General features: G+C 37.0%; 1 protein-coding gene across 2 annotated transcripts in view; it reads right to left on the bottom strand.

The window, feature by feature from the left end:
• Positions 1-2,911: 2,911 nt before the first annotated feature.
• Positions 2,912-23,454, bottom strand: part of LOC128233747 (allantoicase-like) — a 28,367-nt gene continuing 7,824 nt past the window's right edge. For both annotated transcript variants that reach the window (XM_052947572.1, XM_052947573.1), the window contains exons 3-13: positions 23,069-23,131; positions 19,479-19,593; positions 19,094-19,192; positions 16,603-16,685; positions 14,525-14,645; positions 12,270-12,340; positions 11,958-12,092; positions 9,548-9,602; positions 8,980-9,029; positions 6,996-7,053; positions 2,912-6,054 (exon numbers count right to left, since the gene is read on the bottom strand). In XM_052947572.1, coding sequence (XP_052803532.1) covers positions 5,816-6,054; positions 6,996-7,053; positions 8,980-9,029; positions 9,548-9,602; positions 11,958-12,092; positions 12,270-12,340; positions 14,525-14,645; positions 16,603-16,685; positions 19,094-19,192; positions 19,479-19,593; positions 23,069-23,131 — 1,089 coding nt within the window. In that variant the 3' untranslated portion in view covers positions 2,912-5,815. The remainder of the gene's footprint in view (positions 6,055-6,995; positions 7,054-8,979; positions 9,030-9,547; positions 9,603-11,957; positions 12,093-12,269; positions 12,341-14,524; positions 14,646-16,602; positions 16,686-19,093; positions 19,193-19,478; positions 19,594-23,068; positions 23,132-23,454) is intronic.

Raw genomic sequence — 23,454 nt, 5'->3', positions numbered from 1 at the left:
TCTGTCATGGAGTGTGGAGTAGTAGTGTGGAGAGGTTATTGATCGAGACAATGAAACTAGTACTCAGGGGTCATCAAAAATATTATGCGCTGAAATTAACTCGGAATCCGACTCAGATGACGAACTGAACTCGTTCCTGGACAATGATAAAAGTGAAACAGAAGAAAAGAAATTGTGAGTTAATTGGAGGATCTGGACACTGAATCAACCGAAACTGGAGAGCCCGTTAACTCCAAAATGACAGAAAAAGTAAACAAGTCAATTAAAAATAAGGCAGCCGAAGATAAAATTAAGAACATTCTTAACAAAAACAAAAGGCCTGAAAATGTTGAATATCTACAGGTCCCAAAATTTGACGTGTTTTTATGGCGACAAATGAGACCAAGCCCAAAGCAAATCTCTAAAATCTTGTGTGGGGCTCATTTAGGGGTTATGATGTGAATGAAATTGATAGATTAACCAAGACTTACCTTCGTAGAGGGGTGTCTTATCTTGTCTTTGATTTTCTACAAATTAACATTAAGCAAAAATTTCGCTAGCAAACTCTTTGCTTTCTCTAAAGCCTGAAATTCCTAGCTGCCTTAGCTGCTTCATCTCTCTCTCATTCTGTGCTCTTATGGGGTTTGCAGCGATTAAATTCTGATTAACCTTCAACTTCCCCTCTAAGAAGGTAAATCTCGTATATTCTATCATTAATCATTGCCTGTAACAGCTGTAGCTGTTGTGGCATTTCATTTATTTTATGTTTAAGTTTATTGTGGAAAGACTGTGAACAACTAGCTATAACTTGAGAATTTAAATTGGTCTCAAATTGCAAGTAACAGGAAGAGGCAACTGACCCCAGAGATGTACCTGAGATCATCGGAGGCAGGGGGCAGACCGGATGTCAAAGGAACTTTGTGATTCCCTTTAAGTGCCTTGTCTGGATGACCTCTCCCTGTCCCCTATCTCAACCCCAGGTTAAATACTCTACTGGAGAGCCCAGATTGTCATATGCAGTCTGTTAAACCCAAAAAAAGATAGAGGACTTGAGGAAGACCTTTCCAGCTATGGAGTGCCTAGAAATCCCTGTAGCATGGGACAGTCACTTCCATGCTGATCGTGTGGCAGAAAGGGCTCTGATGAATGTATATGATTTGCAGGCCCTCGTCGACTCAGCTCCCTGTATTTCTTCCCTCAAGGTTGAGGTAACTGGCGGAATAGCGGAATTCGGTGATCTAAACAGTTACCCTACTGAGCAAACAGTGGATCGACTACATCAGCAAGGTGTAGTGGTAGCTGTTGGTATCAAACCGAAACATGCTGCGAAACTAACAGAGAAGGATTGGTTAGCTTTGGAAGCAGGATTATTTTGATGAACATGTTCCGGGCATCTTCAACGAGGAATCGTTGAAATATATAGAAAACAGTGGTAATACTTATCGAATCGAGGACGTTTTCCACTCAAAACAATGAACCGGGAAGCATGGACGCACCTGACATTACTGCCTTTGGAAATTGTGCGCGACATTGCATCCCGGCGCCCAATCTAGCTTTCATGTACTATGATTCAGTTATGCATGCTTCGACAATCCGTCCTCCTTCCGTGGGATTGTCTCCATACAGAGTTCTGGTTAATGGCATGCACTTCTTTATAACAGGCTACTCCCGAGTCCAAACAAGACCATTCCATCCCAACACCTGTTGGAACTACAACAAACATTCACAACTCCCACTGAAACTTCCCCACATCTGTGGTTTCTGTAAAGGCCAGCATACAGCGTTCAACCAGGCCTACAGGCTGTTTATATCGTGGACACATGGTTATTTGGCCACTGGCAATAAGAGGGTAATTCCCTCATGTTGTGTTTTGATAATCCGGGAAACCTTCCCAGATCCATATGGACAATACACTGGCAACCGCATTCAGGCCTACAGGCAGTTTATATTGTGGATGCACGGTTATTTGGGGGCTGGTGACAGGAGGGTAATTCCCTCATGTTGTGTTTGGAGAATCTGGGAAACCTTCCCATATCCATATAGACAAGGCACTGGCTTTGTGTTAAGTTCGGTTCAGTAGATGAACACAACTTTTTCATAAACTATCCAGGACCTGCCCTGCTCTCTGGACATTTTTAAAATGTTAAATTAAATATAACCATGTCATTTTTTGTAAATATATGTTTGCTAAAAAAATGTTTTCAAAATACGAATTCGTACAGTCAGGGGTGCCCAAAATGTCAAACTGATAATGCTTATTTAAATTTGAAGGCCAAACAAACTCCTATATATATATATGTATGTACCGTATAATCACATTATTGTAAATATTTTCTTTTCTGCCCAAAAGCTCTTTCAAATGATACTCAAGTGATATGTCCATTTGCATCCCACTTTCACATATCTATGATTAAAATGTGTCGGACACTTGTGTCTACCCTGTCTAGAAACAATCAAATGTACTTATGGCAAGCTTAATTTTGATTCAACCCATTTCTGAAGTATAAAAGAGAAAATTATGCATTAAACATCTTTCCCACAAAAAAACAATAAGCAGTAAATGAGTGAAATAAAAACCATGACGATCCCACAGTTTGAATTAAAACTCAAATCAATGTAACTGATGGATCTAAGCCTGAGGAAGAGAATAGGATTCCAAGCTGCTGTTATTAAATGTCCGGAATGATACGAATATTAAGTCACGTGACCGTATACGACTCCAGTTTGGTCTCTGGTTTTCGAGAATAACTATCGTTAAATTTGAAAATCTTGATATGTCACATACTAATACATTTAGATATACTCTATAATATACAATGTGTTATGATATACGATTGAATGTCATATGTTTTTTCTATAACAGTAGCATTTCATAGTTGTTTAATAAATATTTGATAATTTGGTTAGATATATTGAATGCTACATCCTCATTACCATTTAACTAACAAACAATTATTACTCTGTTGGTTTTTTTTCATTCTGTGTTTTTGTTTGGTGATTGTTTGTTGGGTTGTTTTTTTCTTGTTTTGTTTTTATTTACCTGACACGTGACATGTTTTCTATATTTATTTATATATAAATATCATTATAGTCTTGCTGAATGTTATTTGTACATTTCATGACATATGTATATATGACAATGTACTATGTACACGTTGTAATTAATATTTCTGTCTGTCTATCTGTTTGTGTGTGGCAGCTGCCAGGACATGCCACACAGAAAGAGTTTAGGGCCACCAGGAAGTTTGTCTTTCTCATACTGCTGTAACTATTGAAACTAAAATTCAACATCATGCTATGATTTAATAGGTCGAAGACATGAGTGAAACAAAACGTTAAATGAGGTAGATAATCAATTAAAAATTAATTTAGCTCCATATAAATTTAGAAGATAGTTGAACATTATTTAAAACTGCTGGTCAGTATGTATTGGTTACATGAGAACTCACTTTCATGTTTGTCAGGAGAACTACTTATGTATTCTTGTGCATTTTCAAATAACAGCATTCCGAATATTATCATACTGCTTACCGTGAACTTGGTTTAAAATCAATTAACTATGGGAGCAGACGTTTTGTTGGGATAACTGATCACGAGAACAGTGAGCCATATGAGTCACAACGGTGGCTATAGTGCTATGATGTGACAGTTAACACAAAACGTATGTCTGATGTCTACAAGGTGTTCTATTATTCATTCTTAAGAACTGAAGACCAGGCAATCTACTCAGAAATCATTGATGAAGTGCTTCAGCAAAGACATGTTGGAGAAAAGGCCATCAGTGAAATAAGAGCAATCCAGAAGGCCATTGGAAAGAATAAGCTGACAGATTGTGGCAAGAACAGGAAAGGTCACAGGCCTGTTTGGAAAGACTGTGAAATCAGAGTTAACATTAAAGTGAAACTAGATTTCAGTTCTTTTAATGTTGAAATGTTAAGTAACCATGTCTGAGTCAAAGGAGCCTCTTATCCACACACTAATGGAAAAACAGGAAAAACCTGATGGCCAAGTTTTTTACCTGTATCGTTAAACCAGAAGTTGTCATTGAAAAGTCAGGCAGTTAGTTGTGCAATGTAGGTTTGGGTGATGAAAGTGATGTTTTTCTTAGAGAGGACATGTTCATCATACAAAGACATGGAACAATATATATGACCGACCACTTATGTGATGACAAAACCACCTTCCCTTCTCTTGAAGACTGCCTGGTATATATCCCAGCATTTGTAAAGGTAGCAAATAATGGTGACAAGCTTAACATCACTTCCCGCTCTTTCCTTTCCTGGCAACAACATCTTAAGATTCAACAAATTTATACCTTCAAAAAACCACAATTATTTCACTAACAGAACATATAGACTAATAAGCAATTGTTATAAAGGGCTAAACAGACAGAATTAAAAAAGAAAGTTCTGCCGCCCAAGGCCACCAGCTTGACAGCCCAGCTGTGAACAAGATTGTCAGAGCTTTTGGTATGACATAAGAACTCTGCAAAAGGTGAGGTGGGGATCGATTGAACCTTACCTGAGGCTGAATGGATTCAAATGTTTCTTAAAGAAATTCTGCACTAATACATTTTCTACTGGCCCCCCGATTCCCTGTCAAAGAGGCAGATTTTGTCTGTGAGGGGTAGGAGAAACAAATCCTCTGACGAAAAACATGGAACCATTCATATAAAGAACTTTCAAATATGACTTTGTCGTAATAAAAAAATAAATATAAAAAAAATAAAAAATTGAAGTTAACAGATAATAAGTTACTTTCCCTTGTAAGAAAGTCAGAATGGAGTCCCCAGTATAATCAGTATTATGTGACTGACAAAACAGACAAGGTGTAAGCTTACCATTCAGCAGTAGATATTTATCCAGGGGCTGTATTGAATAAACATCTGATATTTAACTTAGAGATTACATTGAAATCTTTCCCTCAGACATTTAGATGGGACAACCAACATGGTGACTCCTATATAACCCCAACAGAACTTGAATTATGTTGGGGATATAACATACAAGTAAACTATTGGTCAATAACACATCAAATTGAGATCATCAGAAAAAATTGGTTTCAACAGCTTCAAAACCAATGAGCAAATTTAAGTATTACATCACGATAATCTTTCTAATAATTAACTTATATTCACTAAAATATCCTTGAGCAATTTAGTTTAAAGCTATAAGTAGACAGTTCAGAACAAGTGACAAAAATCTGATTTTATTCATTAAAAATTGTTTTGAAAAAAAAAGTAAAGAAGGCAACAATTTAAAACTGCTACTGACAGAAAGAGATTTAAAACTATATATTGTAACTGAGATTCAGTAATAAGTTATTATATAAGTTATATAGTTGTGCAATAAGTAAGCATATTTTCATTCAAAAGAAGTATTTCGTAAAAAAATCACTGCAGTGCCATCTAATCAATGACCATAAAAATATCAAATATTGTACGATAATGCATTTCAGTATTATGAAATGAGCATCTCTAACTAAATGCAAGAAAAACATTGCCTTAACTGACTCCTATTTACCGGGTAGCTATTGCTTTTAGGGTAGCTATTGCTTTTAGGGTAGCTATTGCTTTTAGGGTATTAGGGTAGCTATTGCTTTTAGGGTAGATATTATAACTATTAACTTTAAATATCAATTAGAAGAAAGGATCGTTGATCAGATGGCCCCTCACTTTTCAAGATACCTACGCAACCAGCAAATCTTCAGAATAGATTTGATACATCAAAACAGAAATACTTTTATAGGTTTTGGCTTTTAACTTAAAAATATACTATGTCTGAAATAAAACTTAAATATTATATTTCATAAAAGATAATCTTAGGTACCACTGACATCACAACTTTGCGATGGCTCTGTTTGCCTTTGTTCCCCAAATTCTGAACCTACTGACACCTCCATCAGGCATGACTGTCAATCTGACATGGGAGACAACTCCGGTGTTCTTCTCCAGCTGGTCTTGGTAGAAGAAGTGTTGGTTGTGGGCCTTTAATTTGGTCACAGGTAGTAGTGTCCTCCATTTGCTTTTTGGAATGTTTGTATCCAAATCATTGGCAGAGTTGTCCAGGAAGCAGGCTGTAATGAACCATATACTGACTCACTGAATAAATCCTGCATAAATTTTTTTTACATTTCACAAATAAATTATGTGCCATTACTGATTTCTACCAATGTTCATCGGTTCTGGTTTCTACCCAGGAAATAAACTAAAATGATTCTATAAGCCAGTGTTTTTTTTACAAATATGTAAATGTCGACTTTCTTGATCAATTCAATAATAACATTATAAGGAGCAGGGTTGCATACTGATACAAAACAATACAGTATTTTATAGATTACCGATACCAAGCAAATAATCCAATGGTTCCTCTATATTATGTTCTGCAAGATTTGTGTATTTATTAACTTGTTTAATTACACCTACTGCAAAACTTACATATACCAATAATGAGAGTGTTCTAAAACCATTTTTATTAAAGCAAGAGGTGTCACTGTGAAGAATGACCTCAAAGTAGTACTAAAGTGTGATTCAGAAGTCATTTAGAAAGGGAAAAAAATAGCAATTAAATCTGTGGATTAAGAAAGGAATGTGACAAGGATCTTGCATGCCACATGTCGACTTGGTATTACAAACAAAGGTGTCAAGATATTTTCAAATCCTGCCTCAAAAGACAAAGTTACAGACTAGACAAGAGAAATTGAGCTGGTTGAGCTTAAATACAAGCTCACTGAAAGTTAGTTTTGTACTTTGTAATATAATTGTTCAATTTAACAATGAACATAGTAATAAAACATAAAAACAAGTGAGACACATACATAATAGACGCCATGTTCACAGGCAACAAAATAAATCAACCCTATCAATCCTCCAGGCAATGTACTTTTCAAAAACATACAGTGACATAATTTTGAGAAGTTTTCTTCACCAATATTTCCAAAATCATTAAGAATGGTTTTCTCATTTCAGATGTTGAATATTGTTGTATAAATATCAGACATGAAAAAGATTGCCATACCTTCCACTCTGCAAACATCTGGGAAATTTCCTTTGAAGTTGTTGGTATCCACTTCCACCTGAAACCAATTAACATCTTACAATTGCATCAAAGTTTTTTTATAATTTGGAAAATAAAACATTGTACTAACTTTTGCTATTAAGTTACTTTCTTTCGATTTGAAATTGACAACCTGATAGCTTTTATTAATATAATTGACAACCATCAACCTAATTTAGAATCTGACTTCCGAAACTAGAGATTGCTTTTTTGAAAAAGCGCATGTCTCCCCCATTGTGTGGTCGTAGGTGAGAAATAATCAATGATGGACATGAAATTTGGGCCATCAATTAGTCATGACTAACTGACATACCAAGTATGAAGTTCCTGGGTGTAAGCGTTCTTGAGCTATTGAGCAGAAACCGTTTCTTCACCTCAAGGTCAGTGACCTTGACCTTTGACCAACTGATGGCAAAATCAATAAGAGTTATCTACTAGTCATGACCAACTAGCATACCAAGTATGAAGTTCCTGGGTGTAAGCATTCTTGAGTTATTGATCAGAAACCGTTTCTTCACCTCAAGGTCATGGTGACCTTGACCTTTGACCTACTGATCTCAAAATCAATAGGAGTCATCTACTAGTCATGACCAACTAGCATACCAAGTATGAAGTTCCTGGGTGCAAGCGTTATTTAGTTATAGAGCGGAAACCGTTCCTTCACCTCAAGGTCAGGGTGACCTTGACCTTTGACCTACTGATCTCAAAATCAATTGGAGTCATCTACTAGTCATGACCAACTAGCATACCAAGTATGAAGTTCCTGGGTGCAAGCGTTATTTAGTTATAGAGCCGAAACCGTTTCTTCACCTCAAGGTCAGGGTGACCTTGACCTTTGACCTACTGATCTGATAATCAATTGGAGTCATCTACTAGTCATGACCAACTAGCATACCAAGTATGAAGTTCCTAGACCCAAGGATCTTTAGTTATTGAGCGGAAACAGTTTCTTCACCTCAAGATCAGGGTGACCTTGATCTTTAACCTAGTGACCCCAAAATCAATAGGGGTCATCATCTAGTCATGACCCACTAGCATACCAAGTATGAAGTTCCTGGGTGCAAGCGTTCTTTAGTTACTGAGCAGAAACTGTTTCTTCACCTCAAGGTCACAGTGACCTTGACCTTTGACCTACTGATTTCAATCAAAATCAATAGGAACTAGACATCATGACCAACCTCACTTCAAAGTTTGGTGAACCTAGATCAAAGCATTCTCCTGATATTGCACGGAAATATTTTTTTACATTAGAGGTCACAGCGACGTTGACCTTTGACCTTGTGACCCCCCAAAATATAGGAGTTTTCTAAACCTCATGATCAACCTCCCTACCAAGTTTGGTGAACCTAGGTCAAACCATTCTCAAGATATTGAGCGGAAATGTTTTTTACATTGGGGGTCGCCGCGACCTTGACCTTTGACCTAGTGACCCCAAAAACAATAAGGATCTTCTACACCTCATGACCAACCTCCCTACCAAGTTTGGTGAACCTAGGTCAAACCGTTCTCAAGATTTTGAGCAGAAATGTTTTTTATATTGGGGGTCGCCGCGACCTTGACCTTTGACCTAGTGACCCCAAAAACAATAGGGATCCTCTACACCTCACGACCAACCTCCCTACCAAGTTTGGTGATCCTAGGTCATGCGGTTTTCCAGTTATCGATCGGAAACGAAGTGTGACGTACGGACGGACTGACGGACTGACGGACTACCGGACTGACGGACAGGGCAAAAACAATATGTCTCCCCCAGAGAGGGGGAGACATAAAAACATCTTTCTTAGAATGCATCACAGAATTTTGGCATAAAGTTAGAAGACTGGAATTGCCAAATTGGAAAACCAAATTCAAGAAGTGATAAATTGGAAAGTTATAATTTGTAAACACATTTATATGATTTTTACTTCAGTTAAAAGGACACATTGTATGAAAACTCTTTTATTACCATGGTGACAATCCCAGGATGTCCCAATCTGAACACACACCACTCTGAACCTGGAAACAGACAAATGTGAAAATAAACTTTATTATTATTGAGCGTTGCTCAAATGCTGATTTCGCAGGGGAAAGAAAGAAAACTATTTATGTTTCCCTTCCCTATATATACTGTATGAACAGTGTATCAAATATATTAAGGCTAGGAAAACATGAAAATAGTTTGCTTCTGGCCACTGTAGCTGATTTCATGACTTGATAACTTTTTGACATGGATTATTTTAATTTTTTTGCATGAAATGAAACTATTTCACATAACATAAGTATTTATAGTGAAAGACACAGTGGCATACTAATTACTATTTTGTACCAAAGGAAAATACAGAGAACATTCTTTCAACTTTTATCCAATAACCAGCATGTTTGGAAGTTGAGCTCTTACCAGACATCACAAATGACTTACAGCTTTCATCAGACTGAGAACCTATTTTTCAGCACAACAATTACCGGAGCCACTCAATTTCTTCCAGACATGGCTGGTGTATCAGAAGGGTTGAATGGAATATGCCTTTACCTACCAGCATTGTGCATATGCCCATCTCTGTTAAACTGGACCACTGATGGTCTTGTGGCCTGGAAACAACGTGTTACAATTAACGAAATGCAGGATATTTTACTATTTACCCATTTCTTAACTGACCTTATGCCAATAAACACACGGGGCAACACTTTTAGTACTCAGATTCTGAATAGGTTTTAAAATGCTTTAGTCATGTCTCATTCAATTTTTGTATCTGCAAACTGCAATAAACTCAAAAGCTAAGTGGTAACAATGCGTCAACAGGGAGTAGGCTGAAGTAACCCAAATCACAAACAGAAACTTTTAGTCTTTTAGAGAAGAACAAATTAACTTTAAGGGCCATTATTATTGCTGTTAGGCAGGGCTCTCACTAGGCTGAAAATTTTGGGAGAAGTGACTTCTCCCTTCAGTCAATTTAGGGAGAAGTGGGAAGACTTTAGGGAGAAGTGATACTTTTCGTAACACCTGATACAAAAACTATGCCATACCACACACCTCAGTTTATATTCACATTCAAATTGATTGCTATAACTATATAAAATGTTCATAAAATAGTGTATCATTTTTGGCTCAGCAAAAGTGTATTTGTCAATGTCACATAGTTTATCTCCAAATAGAATCTAAAATGAAACAACTAGAAATGTGTCCATAGGACACGGATGCCCCCACTTCGATTTCTTGTCACAGAAAATAAGCCATAATGATTATTCAGGATAATCTGAGGGCCCTAACTCCTAAATGATTAAAGCGATTTCCATGGCTATCGAACTTGATCAAGATATTATGGTCACAAACATGTGTTAAAAGTTTGGTGAGGATTGGACAAACAGTTTTCAAGAATTAGATCGAAAACAATCTTCGGGACGTATTTTTCAAGTCTTTTTTTGCAAATAAAGGGCCGTAACTCCTAAATGACGAAAGCGATTTCCATGGCTATCGAACTTGATCAAGATATTATGGTCACAATCATGTATGTAAAGTTTGGTGAGGATTGGACACATACTTTTCAAGAATTAGATTGGAAACATATATTTTTGAAGTATTTTTGGCAAAAAAGGGCCGTAACTCCTAAATGACTAAAGCGATTTCCATGACAATCGAACTTGATCAAGATATTATGGTCACAAACATGTGTTTAAAGTTTGGTGAGGATTGGACAAACGGTTTTCAAGAATTAGATCGGAAACAATCTTCGGGACGTACGTACGTACGTACAGACAGACAGACGTACGTACGGACAAGGGTAACCCTATATGCCGCCACTTTGTGGGGGCATAAAAACCAAGACAGCTAAGGATTTGAAACAATCAAAATGACTAATAAATTAACTGTCAATATAGTAGGGGGACGAATCTTATTTTGGTACGTTCGGGATAGGGTACGAATGTCACATTTAGCTATGCTGTTATTTACTTGTCTTTGGCTAAATAATTTTAAATATGCTGACATTTAAGAACCAAATGACATTTAAATCACTGTCCTTTATGAAAACTTTACCAATACATAATGGGAGGTTGAGAAATTAACTCCGAAAAATGTTCTGACAAAATGGCGATCTCGCCGATATTTTTTGACATCGTAAACAGGAGAAAAATACTGTAAGTATTAAAACTCTACATAAATCAAAAAAAAAAATATTTTTTTGTGTTTACAAATCGATTTTTTATCATGAACATTTCACTAAAACCAATCAAATTTTTGGTGATACGTCATGTTATTGATTTTCTTAGCGTCACCCTGCCGATGGCCCGAGATGGCTATGACCGTCTGCTTCAAAAGCAACAATGTTTAAAATGTCTTGCATTGTTTGTTCAATACATATATCAATTACTTTTTAACTTCATTAATGCTTCACACGATTTTTTTATAATTATGTGACCTTTTTTATCCCATTTTAACGAACGTATATCATTTGATCAGGGTCTTCTCAATGTACATTCTGATTGGTTAATTTTCAATAGCTCCACCTACCGGCGATGTTTTGTTAATTGGATGACACCGCCCAATTATCGGATTAGGAGATTACCAAATTTTATGAATGGCTAATTGCGATGTCTTGACTAATGGGACAGTGGCCAAATACTTGCTGATTGACAGTATAACAATGTGTTATAATTTCGGCGAAGTCAATGTCGCTTTGATGATACAAATGGGCGAAGTCTGGGAATTTTAGGCGACCACTTCGCCCAAGTCGCCCCCTCGCGAGAGCCCTGTTAGGGATATTAATTTCCTATCTTTGCCGTAGGGGCAAGATTCACAAACATACAATGGACAGATACAATAACAAGGGATGTCATCTCCCATCACTCCTCTATGCTGCTTCCCCCGCCAGCCTAATGAGATTCCTGCCTCCCCCTCACCTGGACTTACCACAACCTAGATAACACAGAATGGACTGCTCCACTTACCAAAGGTGTCACCACCCAACCATCTTCTACGCTGCTTCCCCTGCCAGCCTGAATGAGATTCCTGCCTCCCCCACCATTAGATCGACTACATTGCAGACACAAGCCTCCATTTAGGGCTGACAACAAGTCCACTATCTGCAAGTTGAATTTAATATTTAAACATTCATTTGCTCTCAGTTATTGCAAAAGTTTCAACATTGAAACACTGGTTTCAAGGACCACTTTATTGACAATGTAATAATTTATTCCATTATAATCAGATGACGCGAGCTTCTTTTACTGACAGGTAAGATTACCCATCTATAATGTTACCTTTCTCTCTGAGACTTTTGACCAATCACGTCTGGCCTGGCCATACACACGAAGTCGGGCCACACCACCATCTGAAATCAAGTGAACATACACTCCATGTTATATATATACTTCCAAACCTTAACATCACTTTGTACCTATCTATTTTGATACTGTATATCCTCCCACCCTACCCACCTTTCTTTGTTTCCAAAGTGGTAACTCAATTTTGTTTCAACTTGTTTCAGACAACCATCATCAAGAATTTTACTCATTTATAATTTATTGTCCACTTATGCATGAGTTGAAAGCGTTTATGAGGTCTGTAACAAAAATCTTATTTTCCTTCTGACACTGCAGTGATAAAATACAACATCCTTAAATAACAAATGCCGAACTCTTGCATATGCTCCTTTATAGCATATATATATACCACATTTCCGGCCAAGAAATTTGACCGTAAACAAGTGTTTAGCATGGATTTAGAACAGTTAAATTAGTGTTTTTGTTCAGATATTTCCTTGAAAGCCTATCTGCTAATATTCAATATCTATCTAGATGGTAGGCAGGACCCAACTTTGAATTCCCAAGGACTATAGTAAAATTGTTAATGTCGAGTCCTCTTTATTAATTTATAATACCCCATGTTAAACCGTTCATGCCGAGCCCTCTTTATTAATTTATAATATGCCATGTTAAATCGTTATGCCGAGCCCTCTTTATTAATTTATAATATGCCATGTTAAATCGTTATGCCGAGCCCTCTTTATTAATTTATAATACCCCATGTTAAATCGTTTATGCCGAGCCCTCTTTATTAATTTATAATATGCCATGTTAAATCGTTTATGCCGAGCCCTCTTTATTAATTTATAATATGCCACGTTAAATCGTTATGCCGAGCCCTCTTTATTAATTTATAATATGCCATGTTAAATCGTTATGTCGAGTCCTCTTTATTAATTTATAATACCCCATGTTAAATCGTTTATGCCGAGCCCTCTTTATTAATTTATAATATGCCATGTTAAATCGTTATGTCGAGTCCTCTTTATTAATTTATAATATGCCATGTTAAATCGTTATGCCGAGCCCTCTTTATTAATTTATAATATGCCATGTTAAATCGTTATGCCGAGCCCTCTTTATTAATTTATAATATGCCATGTTAAATCGTTTATGCCGAGCCCTCTTTATTAATTTATAATATGCCATGTTAAATCGTTTATGCCGAGCCCTCTTTATTATTTTATAATATGCCATGTTAAATCGTTATGCCGAGCCCTCTTTATTAATTTATAATATGCCATGTTAAATCGTTTATGCCGAGCCCTCTTTATTAATTTATAATATGCCATGTTAAATCGTTATGCCGAGCCCTCTTTATTAATTTATAATATGCCATGTTAAATTGTTTATGCCGAGCCCTCTTTATTAATTTATAATATGCCATGTTAAATCGTTTATGCCGAGCCCTCTTTATTAATTTATAATATGCCATGTTAAATCGTTTATGCCGAGCCCTCTTTATTAATTTATAATATGCCATGTAAAATCGTTTATGCCGAGCCCTCTTTATTAATTTATAATATGCCATGTTAAATCGTTTATGCCGAGCCCTCTTTATTAATTTATAATATGCCATGTTAAATCGTTATGCCGAGCCCTCTTTATTAATTTATAATATGCCATGTTAAATCGTTATGCCGAGCCCTCTTTATTAATTTATAATATGCCATGTTAAATCGTTTATGCCGAGCCCTCTTTATTAATTTATAATATGCCATGTTAAATCGTTTATGCCGAGCCCTCTTTATTAATTTATAATATGCCATGTTAAATCGTTATGCCGAGCCCTCTTTATTATTTTATAATATGCCATGTTAAATCGTTTATGCCGAGCCCTCTTTATTCATTTATAATATGCCATGTTAAATCTTTAATGCCCAGCCCTCTTTAATTTATAATATGCCATGTAAAATCATTTATGTCCAGCCCTCTTTATTAATTCATAACTTGCCATGTAAAATTGTTAATGTTGAGAGCCCTCTTTACATGTACATGTATATATTTATATATGGCATGTAAAATTGTTATGTAGAGCCCTTTTAATTAACTTATAATTTCAAAATAGCTTAACACACTTTGCAATCAATGCAATACTTAATAACCAAACTGATTAAAAAAAGCATCCATGCTACTACAACAAAAGTACAAAAATTCAGACTATTACTTCATGAATAGAATGCATAAACAATATCTTATAACATACAGACCTGGGTAAATGTTGAGACGTAAATGTGTGTATTTCTTCTTCCCGCTGCAGTGGAAGTAGTTGTGAGAGGATTTTGGAAATCCCGGCTTCAGCTCACTTAAGGACACTATAAACTCCCAGTCCTGAAAAACAAACAGAAGGTTTTTCGCTGATGAAGTCCAGCTATGCTGGGATTTTTTCTTAAATATTTTCTTTTTTCACAGAGGAAAACCACAGTTTTAAACTTAAATTTATTCAATCAGTGTTTTTGTTTTTTTCTACTTTATGTAAATGGGGTCAGGGCCCTCAGAATTTTGAAAATAGTGACAAAATGCCTAAAATTGTGTAATAACGAAAACAAATTTAAAACAAGAACACAAAGGCACTTTAAAATAAGAATTTGAACATTTAAAAGAGTTTAGGCATGCCTTTTAACACTAATGTACTAGTTGACTTGTTTAGAGTTGACAATTTTATTTTGAGTCTATTTTTGTAAAATTCTTTTTTGGGTTGTGAATATGGCTGAAGTTTTGCCCCTATATCAGTAAAACAAGAGGCCCAAAAGGGCCTATGCTCTACTGGCATGGATTTTGTGGTCATATCAATCCTACTGGCATGGATTTTGTGGTCATATCAATCCACAGCATGTATGTATGGGTAAAAGGCAACAGACATATAGTTTATGTTTTGTGTTTGGGTTACCTGAAAAAGTAGCACATTCAACATCTGAGCCCAGAAAGTATTGTAAGCAGATTAGTTGCATGAACTATTTTAATATGTGCCAAGTAAAAGTCATCTGACAAAAAAAAAATGCTTTCAAAACTGTACTCATAGTAAAAAATTCTGTAGTTTTAAAAGTTAAAAAGAGTTGGTCAAAAGGTCAAAGTCATTGATCAATTTGAACAAACATTCACAATCAATTGTGCTGAGATGGATGCACGAACACACAAAAAGATTTTCAAACCTTTCCAGATTTATGTTTACCAAACCTGTGAACCCTGGGTGTGGCCAGTAATGACACCAGGTGCATTACTTAAACATCCACAACCAATTTTGTTAAGATGAATGCGCAAACTACAGAACTTAAGGCTAAAAAATGGCCTTTGGGCTTTCAACAAGAACAAGGCAGAGTTATTCACAAAATCAGCTGCAGAAGCAAAAAGCAAATTGTCTCTCAAAATCCTATACTTGCAAATTGTCTCCCTTAACTCTAGACTTGAATTTACATGTACATGTAAACTTGGCTAAAAATAGAATTCGCTCATGCAGACCTGGCTAAAAATAAAAAGCATTTCTTCAAAACTTTCATGGCCCATTATCTAGGCATTCATGGGCGGATCTGGCTGGTTTTCGAAAGGAACCGAGCTCTAATGGATATCTAGATACTGTACAAGTTTCATCGAGATACAATCAAAACTGAAGACTGAATCGTGTTCACAACCAATTGTTTACACAATAGCATTTTTTTATACTATCAAGGGCCATAATCTAGGCATGCATGGGCGGATCTGGCTGGTTTTTGAAAGGAACCGAGCTCTAATGGATATCTAGATACTGTACAAGTTTCATCAAGATACAATCAAAACTGAAGACTGTATCATGTTCACAAGCAATTGTTTACAGACGCACGAACGCACGAACACACCTTTGGCCAGTAGAGCTAAAAACCATAGGTTTGCAATTACATGCTATTTCAATTTCAGTTTTGCTATTATTTCAATATAATTATATGTATGACCCCATAATACAATTAAATAAGAGCACAGCCGAGCAAACCCAAATGCTCCTCTGTTTTTCTTCACATCAAAAAAGGGGTATTACTTCACAATTATCAATCCATGGTTATGGACCTTGCTGTATAGTGTCTCTGGCAACATGTGCACCAAGTTTTAATTGAATATTATGGCTAAGGTGAGTTTTCGCACAACAATCCCAATGACAACACCAAGGTAATGACAATACCTCGACTTTATTCTTCCAAATAATAAAGTGACATAGTGCTTTTATCTTATCAATATGAAATAATTTTATAACTATAGACACCTTAAAATTCAACTTTCAAAATTTCTTAAAGCACTATAACAAACAAGTTATAAATACCTCAGAGTGCAGTTTTTCTATCTCTGTAGTTTCTTCACTTGTAGCATGGGTTCCAAGCCTGTCCCCATCTCTGCCTTTATAAGCTGCAAACAAATATAGATCAACAATATTGGTGGTAAGTATCTTACTAGCCCACTTAAGTACAGTGGAAACTCACTAAACCGGACAAGGTCTGGACTGGGCAAAATTTCAGGTTTAGTGAGGATTCCGGTTTAGTGGGGATTTGATGTATGGGGTAAGTTTACTCAAAATATTAACTCAGTTAACCTTTAAAGTCTTTTGTTCTCTAGGGACAGTTCAATTCTCAGACGTTTAAACGGATGTTGAGACATGATTAAAGCACTTGCAAAAGTGATAAGCATAATTGAACATTTCTGGGTTTTTATAATCATCTTTTTTCCAAGTCTTGATATAAAACAACTCACGTAATTTAATGCTTGTTTAGTATGTTTGTGATTTAATTAACGCACCGCTCAAATTTGATTCAATCAAAGAAGTCTTTAGATAAAACAACCCTCCAAAATGATCACTAAATATCCGTATCTAGTTCTTTATTTTCTGCAACAAACAAATTAATGTTTCAATCAATTTTCTTTTCACAAGTTTGATTATCGCGCGACAGTCAATCCACAACGCATTCATCATAATCGAGTTAACACAACATCACAGGTGTAATATTTAACGACGCACCAGCTGTCAAAACAAAGTGACACGCGATTCGCGAATTCCTAATACACACAATTATTTTGACATGTTTGAACAAATAAAGGTCCGGTTTTGTGAGGTAAAATTACGTTTAACAACTAACAAATTTTCTCAAATTTTGTCCGGTATCCGGAATTCCGGGTTCCGGTTTTGTAGGGCTTTTTTTACATTGAAAATAGAAGGGGAAAAACGGGACTCTGAAAAAAGTCGGTTTTGTGGAGATCCCGTTTAGTGAGTTTCAACTGTACAAGCTTATATTAATGATGTCAGCAAACAGACAGCGAACAAACGACATTGGATTCAATGTTTCACAAATAAGAAGCTGCATATAAAACATTTGATCAGGAGTTACAGGGCTCTCGCGAGGGGGCGACTTTGGCGAAGCGGTCGCCTAAAATTCCCAGACTTCGCCCATTTGTATCATCAAAGCGACATTGACTTCGCCGAAAATTTTAGCACATTGTAAATCTGTCAATCAGCGAGTAATTGGCCACTGTCCCATTAGTCAAAACATCGCAATTAGCCCTTCATAACTTTTGTTAATCTCCTAATCCGATAATTGGGCAGTGTCATCCAATTACCAAAACATCGCCAGTAGGCGGAGCTATTGAAAGTTAACCAATCAGAATGTACATTGAGAAGACCCTGATCAAATGATATAAGTTCGTTAAAATGAGATAGAAAAGGCGACATTATTATGAAAGTATTAATGAAGTTAAAAAGTAATTGAAATATGTATTGAACAAACAAAGCAAGACATTTTAAACATTGTTGCTTTTGAAGCAGACGGTCATAGCCATCTCGGGCCATCGGCAAGGTAGCGCTAAGAAAATCAATAACATGACGTATCAACAAATACTTGATTGGTTTTAGTGAAATGTTCATAATAAAAAAATGATTTGTAATCAAATCAAAATAGATTTTTTTTGCTTTATGTAGAGTTTACTTTCAGTATTTTTCTTCTGATTACGATGTCAAAAAGATCGGCGAGATCGCCATTTTGTCAGAACAATTTTCCGAGTTAATTTCTCAACCTCACATTATGTATTGGTAAAATTTTCATCAAGGACAGTGATTTAAATGTCATTTTGTTCTTAAATGTCAGCATATTGAAAATTATTTAGTCAGAGACAAGTAAATAACAGCATAGCTGAATGTGACATTCGTACCCTATCCCGAACGTACCAAAATAAGATTCGTCCCCATACTATATTGACAGTTCATTTATAAGGTCATTTTGATTGTTTCAAATCCTTAACTGTCTTTGTTTTTGTTTCATTTTAGATGCTATTTGGAGATGAGACTATGTGACATTTAGAAATACACTTTTGCTGAGCCAAAAATGATACATTATTTCATGAACATTGAATATAGTTATGGCAATCAATTTGAATGTGAATATAAACTGAGATGTGTGGTATGGCATATAGTTTTTGTATCAGGTATTACGAAAAGTATAACTTCTCCCTAAAGTCTCCCCACTTCTCCCTAAATTGACTGAAGGGAGAAGTCACTTCTCCCAAAATGTTCAGCCTAGTGAGAGCCCTGAGTTAGAACCAGAAAAATTACTCATGAACAGACATCCAGCATACTTACAAGACATACTTATTTACAGTTATCGAAACAAGACTACTGGAAAATGAGCTTTAATAACTAAAGCTCAGGGTTTGTAACAAACGCAGATATATAAAATTCAAACTTTAAAAAAAGCCAATTAACTTTTCAGCAGAGCTTACATGCTAATTCCAACCCTTGATATCATATACAGTATTCAAGAAAAACGTACAATTGTCCAACCATGCAGCCTGTACAGAACATCTGGGAGCGAAGTTCCCCGTGAAGTATGATGTGTCAATGTCCAGCCCCTCTATCTCACCAGGGACTCCTGTAATATACACCCTTTGTTGTGACAGCTATGAATGGTTTTAATAAGAATACAGTCATCAAAATTAGAGTTTTTAATAAAACAAGCCTGATTTTCTTATGCAAAAGTTTAGCATTTTTTAAACAAGCCCTGCTATTTAAAATCTAGAAATTGAGCAAACACTTAAAGCACCGGTGTTGATGTTCACCCAGTAGCTATTCTTGAGCTGTTTCCCACCATTCCTAGTTGCAACACAATTCACATTTCAATCCAGTCAGACCTAAACCAGCATGCCATAAATGTTTACCTAGTTGTATAATGCACCAGTTGTACCCCTCGTCGTGTTTTCTGCGTGTTTCCCAGCCATCCATCCACTTGCCACATTCCGTGTAGTAACCTTCCCGGAACTGGGCATCCTCAGGCTGGAGTAGAATTTACAAACCAGTTTGATTGACAAAGCCTTCTAAAGTTATTGATTGGACAAGATCAATTTTAGGTAATTTCTATAAGTAAAGGGTGTGAACTTTTGAGTGATTCGAGCAATATGACTGGTTATCAAACGTTTCCAAGAAATTATTAACATTTTTCGTGATGATTAGACATAGGTTTCTAAAGTTATTGATCAGACAAGACTTATTTTAGGTAATTTAATGTTAAAAGGAAAATTATTCTCTAATGTCAAGCAATACAGTTGGCTATCGAACCTGTTCAAGAAATTATGCCTATTCACATTCTGACCAAATTTGGTGATGATTAGACAAAGCATTCTAAAAAGAAATTGATGGAACAAGATTGATTTCCGGTAGTTTCTACAATAAAGGGCGAAAACTCAAGAGTGACTCAAACAATATCGCTGGTTCTAGAACTTGTCAGAGATATTATGCCTATACACATTCTGACTATATTTGATGATGATTGGAGAAAGGCTTCTAAAGTTATAAATCAGACAAGTAAAATTTTCGGTGATTTCTATAAAAAAAAAGGGCTAGAACTCGTGAGTGACCAGAACGATATGGCTGCTTATTAAAATTGCCCAAAAAATGATGCCCATACTTATTCCGACCAAATTTGGTGATGATTCAACCAATACTGTAATGGGCATATAAAAAAAGACTTAAATGAATGAAATTATGAAAACATTACCTATTATCATTATTATATATAACAAGAGATGTTTGTCAAATATTATGCCCCCCCTGAGCGCCATGTTGTCAGGATTATATGGACAATTGAATGAAATATGCATGGACCGAAATGACAGCTGATTTGTCGCTAACATTGTATGCCGTTAAGGCAGTTTTAAGATTATGACCATTCAAAGTTTGAGGATAGAGTGTGTTATGACCATGACCTTTGACTCTATGACCTCAAAATCCATAGTAGTCATCAGCTGGTCACCAAAAATCTAAATGTTAAGTTTGAGGGCCATGGGTGCAGGCATTGACAAGTTATCACACAGACAAGCATTTTTCGTTCAAGGTCACTGTAACCTTGACCTTTGATCCAATAACCCCTTAAATCATAAAGGGTCATCTACAGGTCAGACACAACTCCAAATCAAGTTTGAGGGCCATGGGTGCAGGCATTGTCCAATTATCACTTGAAACATTTTCGCATTCAAGGTCACTGTGAACCTGACCTTTGACCCAATGACTCCTAATATCAATAAGGGTCATCTCCTGGTCAGGCCCAACTTACATGTCAAGTTTGATGATCATAGATTCAGGCATTGTTGAGATATCACTGAGAGAAGATTTGTTAACTTTTTTGTGTTAAAGGTTACTGTGACCTTGACCTTGGCCTGATGACCCCCAAAGTAAAGAGGGGTCATCTACTGGTCAGGCCCAACCTTCATGTCAAGTTTGATGAGCATAGGTCCAGGAATTGTCGAGTTTGCTTTCAAGGTCACTGTGACCTTGACCTCTGACCCCTTAAATCAATAGGGGTCATCTACTGGTCAGGCCCAACCTCCAAGTCAAGTTTGAGGGCCATGGGCGCAGGCATTGTTGAGTTATCACTCGGGCAACCTTTTATCGTTCAAAGTCATTGTGACCTTGACCTTTGACCCAATGACCCCTAAAATCAATAGGGGCCATCTACTGGTCAGGCCCAACCTCCAATTCAAGTTTGATGGCCGTGGGTGCAGGCATTGTCGAGTTATCACTCAGACAACCTTTTACTATTCAAGGTCACTGTGACCTTGACCTTTGGCCTGATGACCCCCAAAAACAATAGGGGCCATCTACTGGTCAGGCCCAACCTCCAAGTCAAGTTTGAGGGCCATAGGTGCAGGCATTGTCAAGTAATGACACGGACAACCTTTTACCATTCAAGGTCATTGTGACCTTGACCTTTGGCCCGATGACCCCCAAAAACAATAGGGGTCATCTACTGGTCAGGCCCAACCTCCAAGTCAAGTTTGAGGGCCATAGGTGCAGGCATTGTCAAGTAATGACACGGACAACCTTTTACCATTCAAGGTCATTGTGACCTTGAGCTTTGGCCCGATGACCCCCAAAAACAATAGGGGTCATCTACTGGTCAGGCCCAACCTCCAAGTCAAGTTTGAGGGCCATTGGTGTAGGCATTGTCGAGTTATCACATGGACAACCTTTTACCATTCAAGGTCACTGTGACCTTGACCTTTGGCCTGATGACCCCCAAAAACAATAGGGTTCATCTACTGGTCAGGCCCAACCTCCAAGTCAATTATAAGGGCCATGGGTGCAGGCATTGTTGAGTTATAACTCGGACAACCTTTTACCATTCAAGGTCACTGTGACCTTGACCTTTGGCCCGATGACCCCCAAAAACAATAGGGGCCATCTACTGGTCAGGCCCAACCTCCAAGTCAAGTTTGAGGGCCATAGGTGCAGGCATTGTCGAGTAATGACACGGACAACCTTTTACCATTCAAGGTCACTGTGACCTTGACCTTTGGCCCGATGACCCCCAAAAACAATAGGGGTCATCTACTGGTCAGGCCCAACCTCCAAGTCAAGTTTGAGGGCAATGGTTGTAGGCATTGTCGAGTTATCACATGGACAACCTTTTACCATTCAAGGTCACTGTGACCTTGACCTTTGGCCTGATGACACCCAAAAACAATAGGATTCATCTACTGGTCAGGCCTAACCTCCAAGTCAATTATGAGGTCCATGGGTGCAGGCATTGTTGAGTTATCACTCGGACAACCTTTTACCATTCAATGTCACTATGACCTTGATCTTTGACCCGATGAGCCCCAAAAACAGTAGGGGTCAGCTACTGGTCAGGCCCAACCTCCAAGTCAAGAATGAGGGCCAAGGGTGCAGGCATTGTCGAGTTATCAATCGGACATCCTTTTACCATTCAAGGTCACTGTGACCTTGACCTTTGGCCCGATGACCCCTAAAAACAATAGGGGTCATCTAATGGTCAGGCCCAACTTCCATATCAAGTTTGATGACCATAGGTCTAGGCATTGTTGAGTTATCACTCGGACAAGCTTTATTATTTTACCATTAAAGGTCACTGTGACCTTGACCTTTGACCCGATGAGCCCTAAAATCAATAGGGGTCATCTACTGGTCAGGACCAACCTTCATGTCAAGTTTGATGACCATACGTCCAGGAATTGTTGAGTTATCACTCGGACAAGCTTTGGTCTACCGACGGACCGACCGACCGACCGACCGACATGCCTGTGCAAAGCAATATACCCCTCTTCTTCGAAGGGGGGCATAATTACTGAATATATGTTATAAACCCATGTATGACCCGGTACTTTCGCAATATTGTCTACCTATAATTTATATTGCTCATTAATATATTTAGAGAAAGAGATGTTGCAATGGGCTGATGGCCTTATAGAGTGAATCAATATTTATAATTGTCCTCGTACAAAGCAATGCTTACCTTGAGGAGATTCTCTGCCTGAGCAAACCAGTCATCCGTGGCAAACAGTACTTTCCCACCAACCTGTGAAAACAATACTGGAAAATGAAAACAGTCAATCTGGTATAACGTTTAGCAGTCAAGTAAAAATACATCTAAAGACAAAATTCCTGGTATTCCATAATAATAAATCAATACTAGTTCTTGGACAGTAGTTCTTAGACAATCATTATTTTTCACCTCACTTCGGAAGATACATATATAAAGCCTGGTTGTTTCTTAATTTTATCAATCAGGTGCTTGAACCATTTCTACAGGTACCAAAACTTTCCAACAGGTAAGGATTATCTTTAAATATCAAAAGTTGATAACTGTTTACAAAATAGCAATCCCTTGTGAACTTACAT

This window comes from Mya arenaria, chromosome 5, assembly GCF_026914265.1.
Source record: "Mya arenaria isolate MELC-2E11 chromosome 5, ASM2691426v1".
NCBI classification, from domain to species: domain Eukaryota; kingdom Metazoa; phylum Mollusca; class Bivalvia; order Myida; family Myidae; genus Mya; species Mya arenaria.
This window is presented reverse-complemented; position numbering and strand designations above follow the sequence as displayed.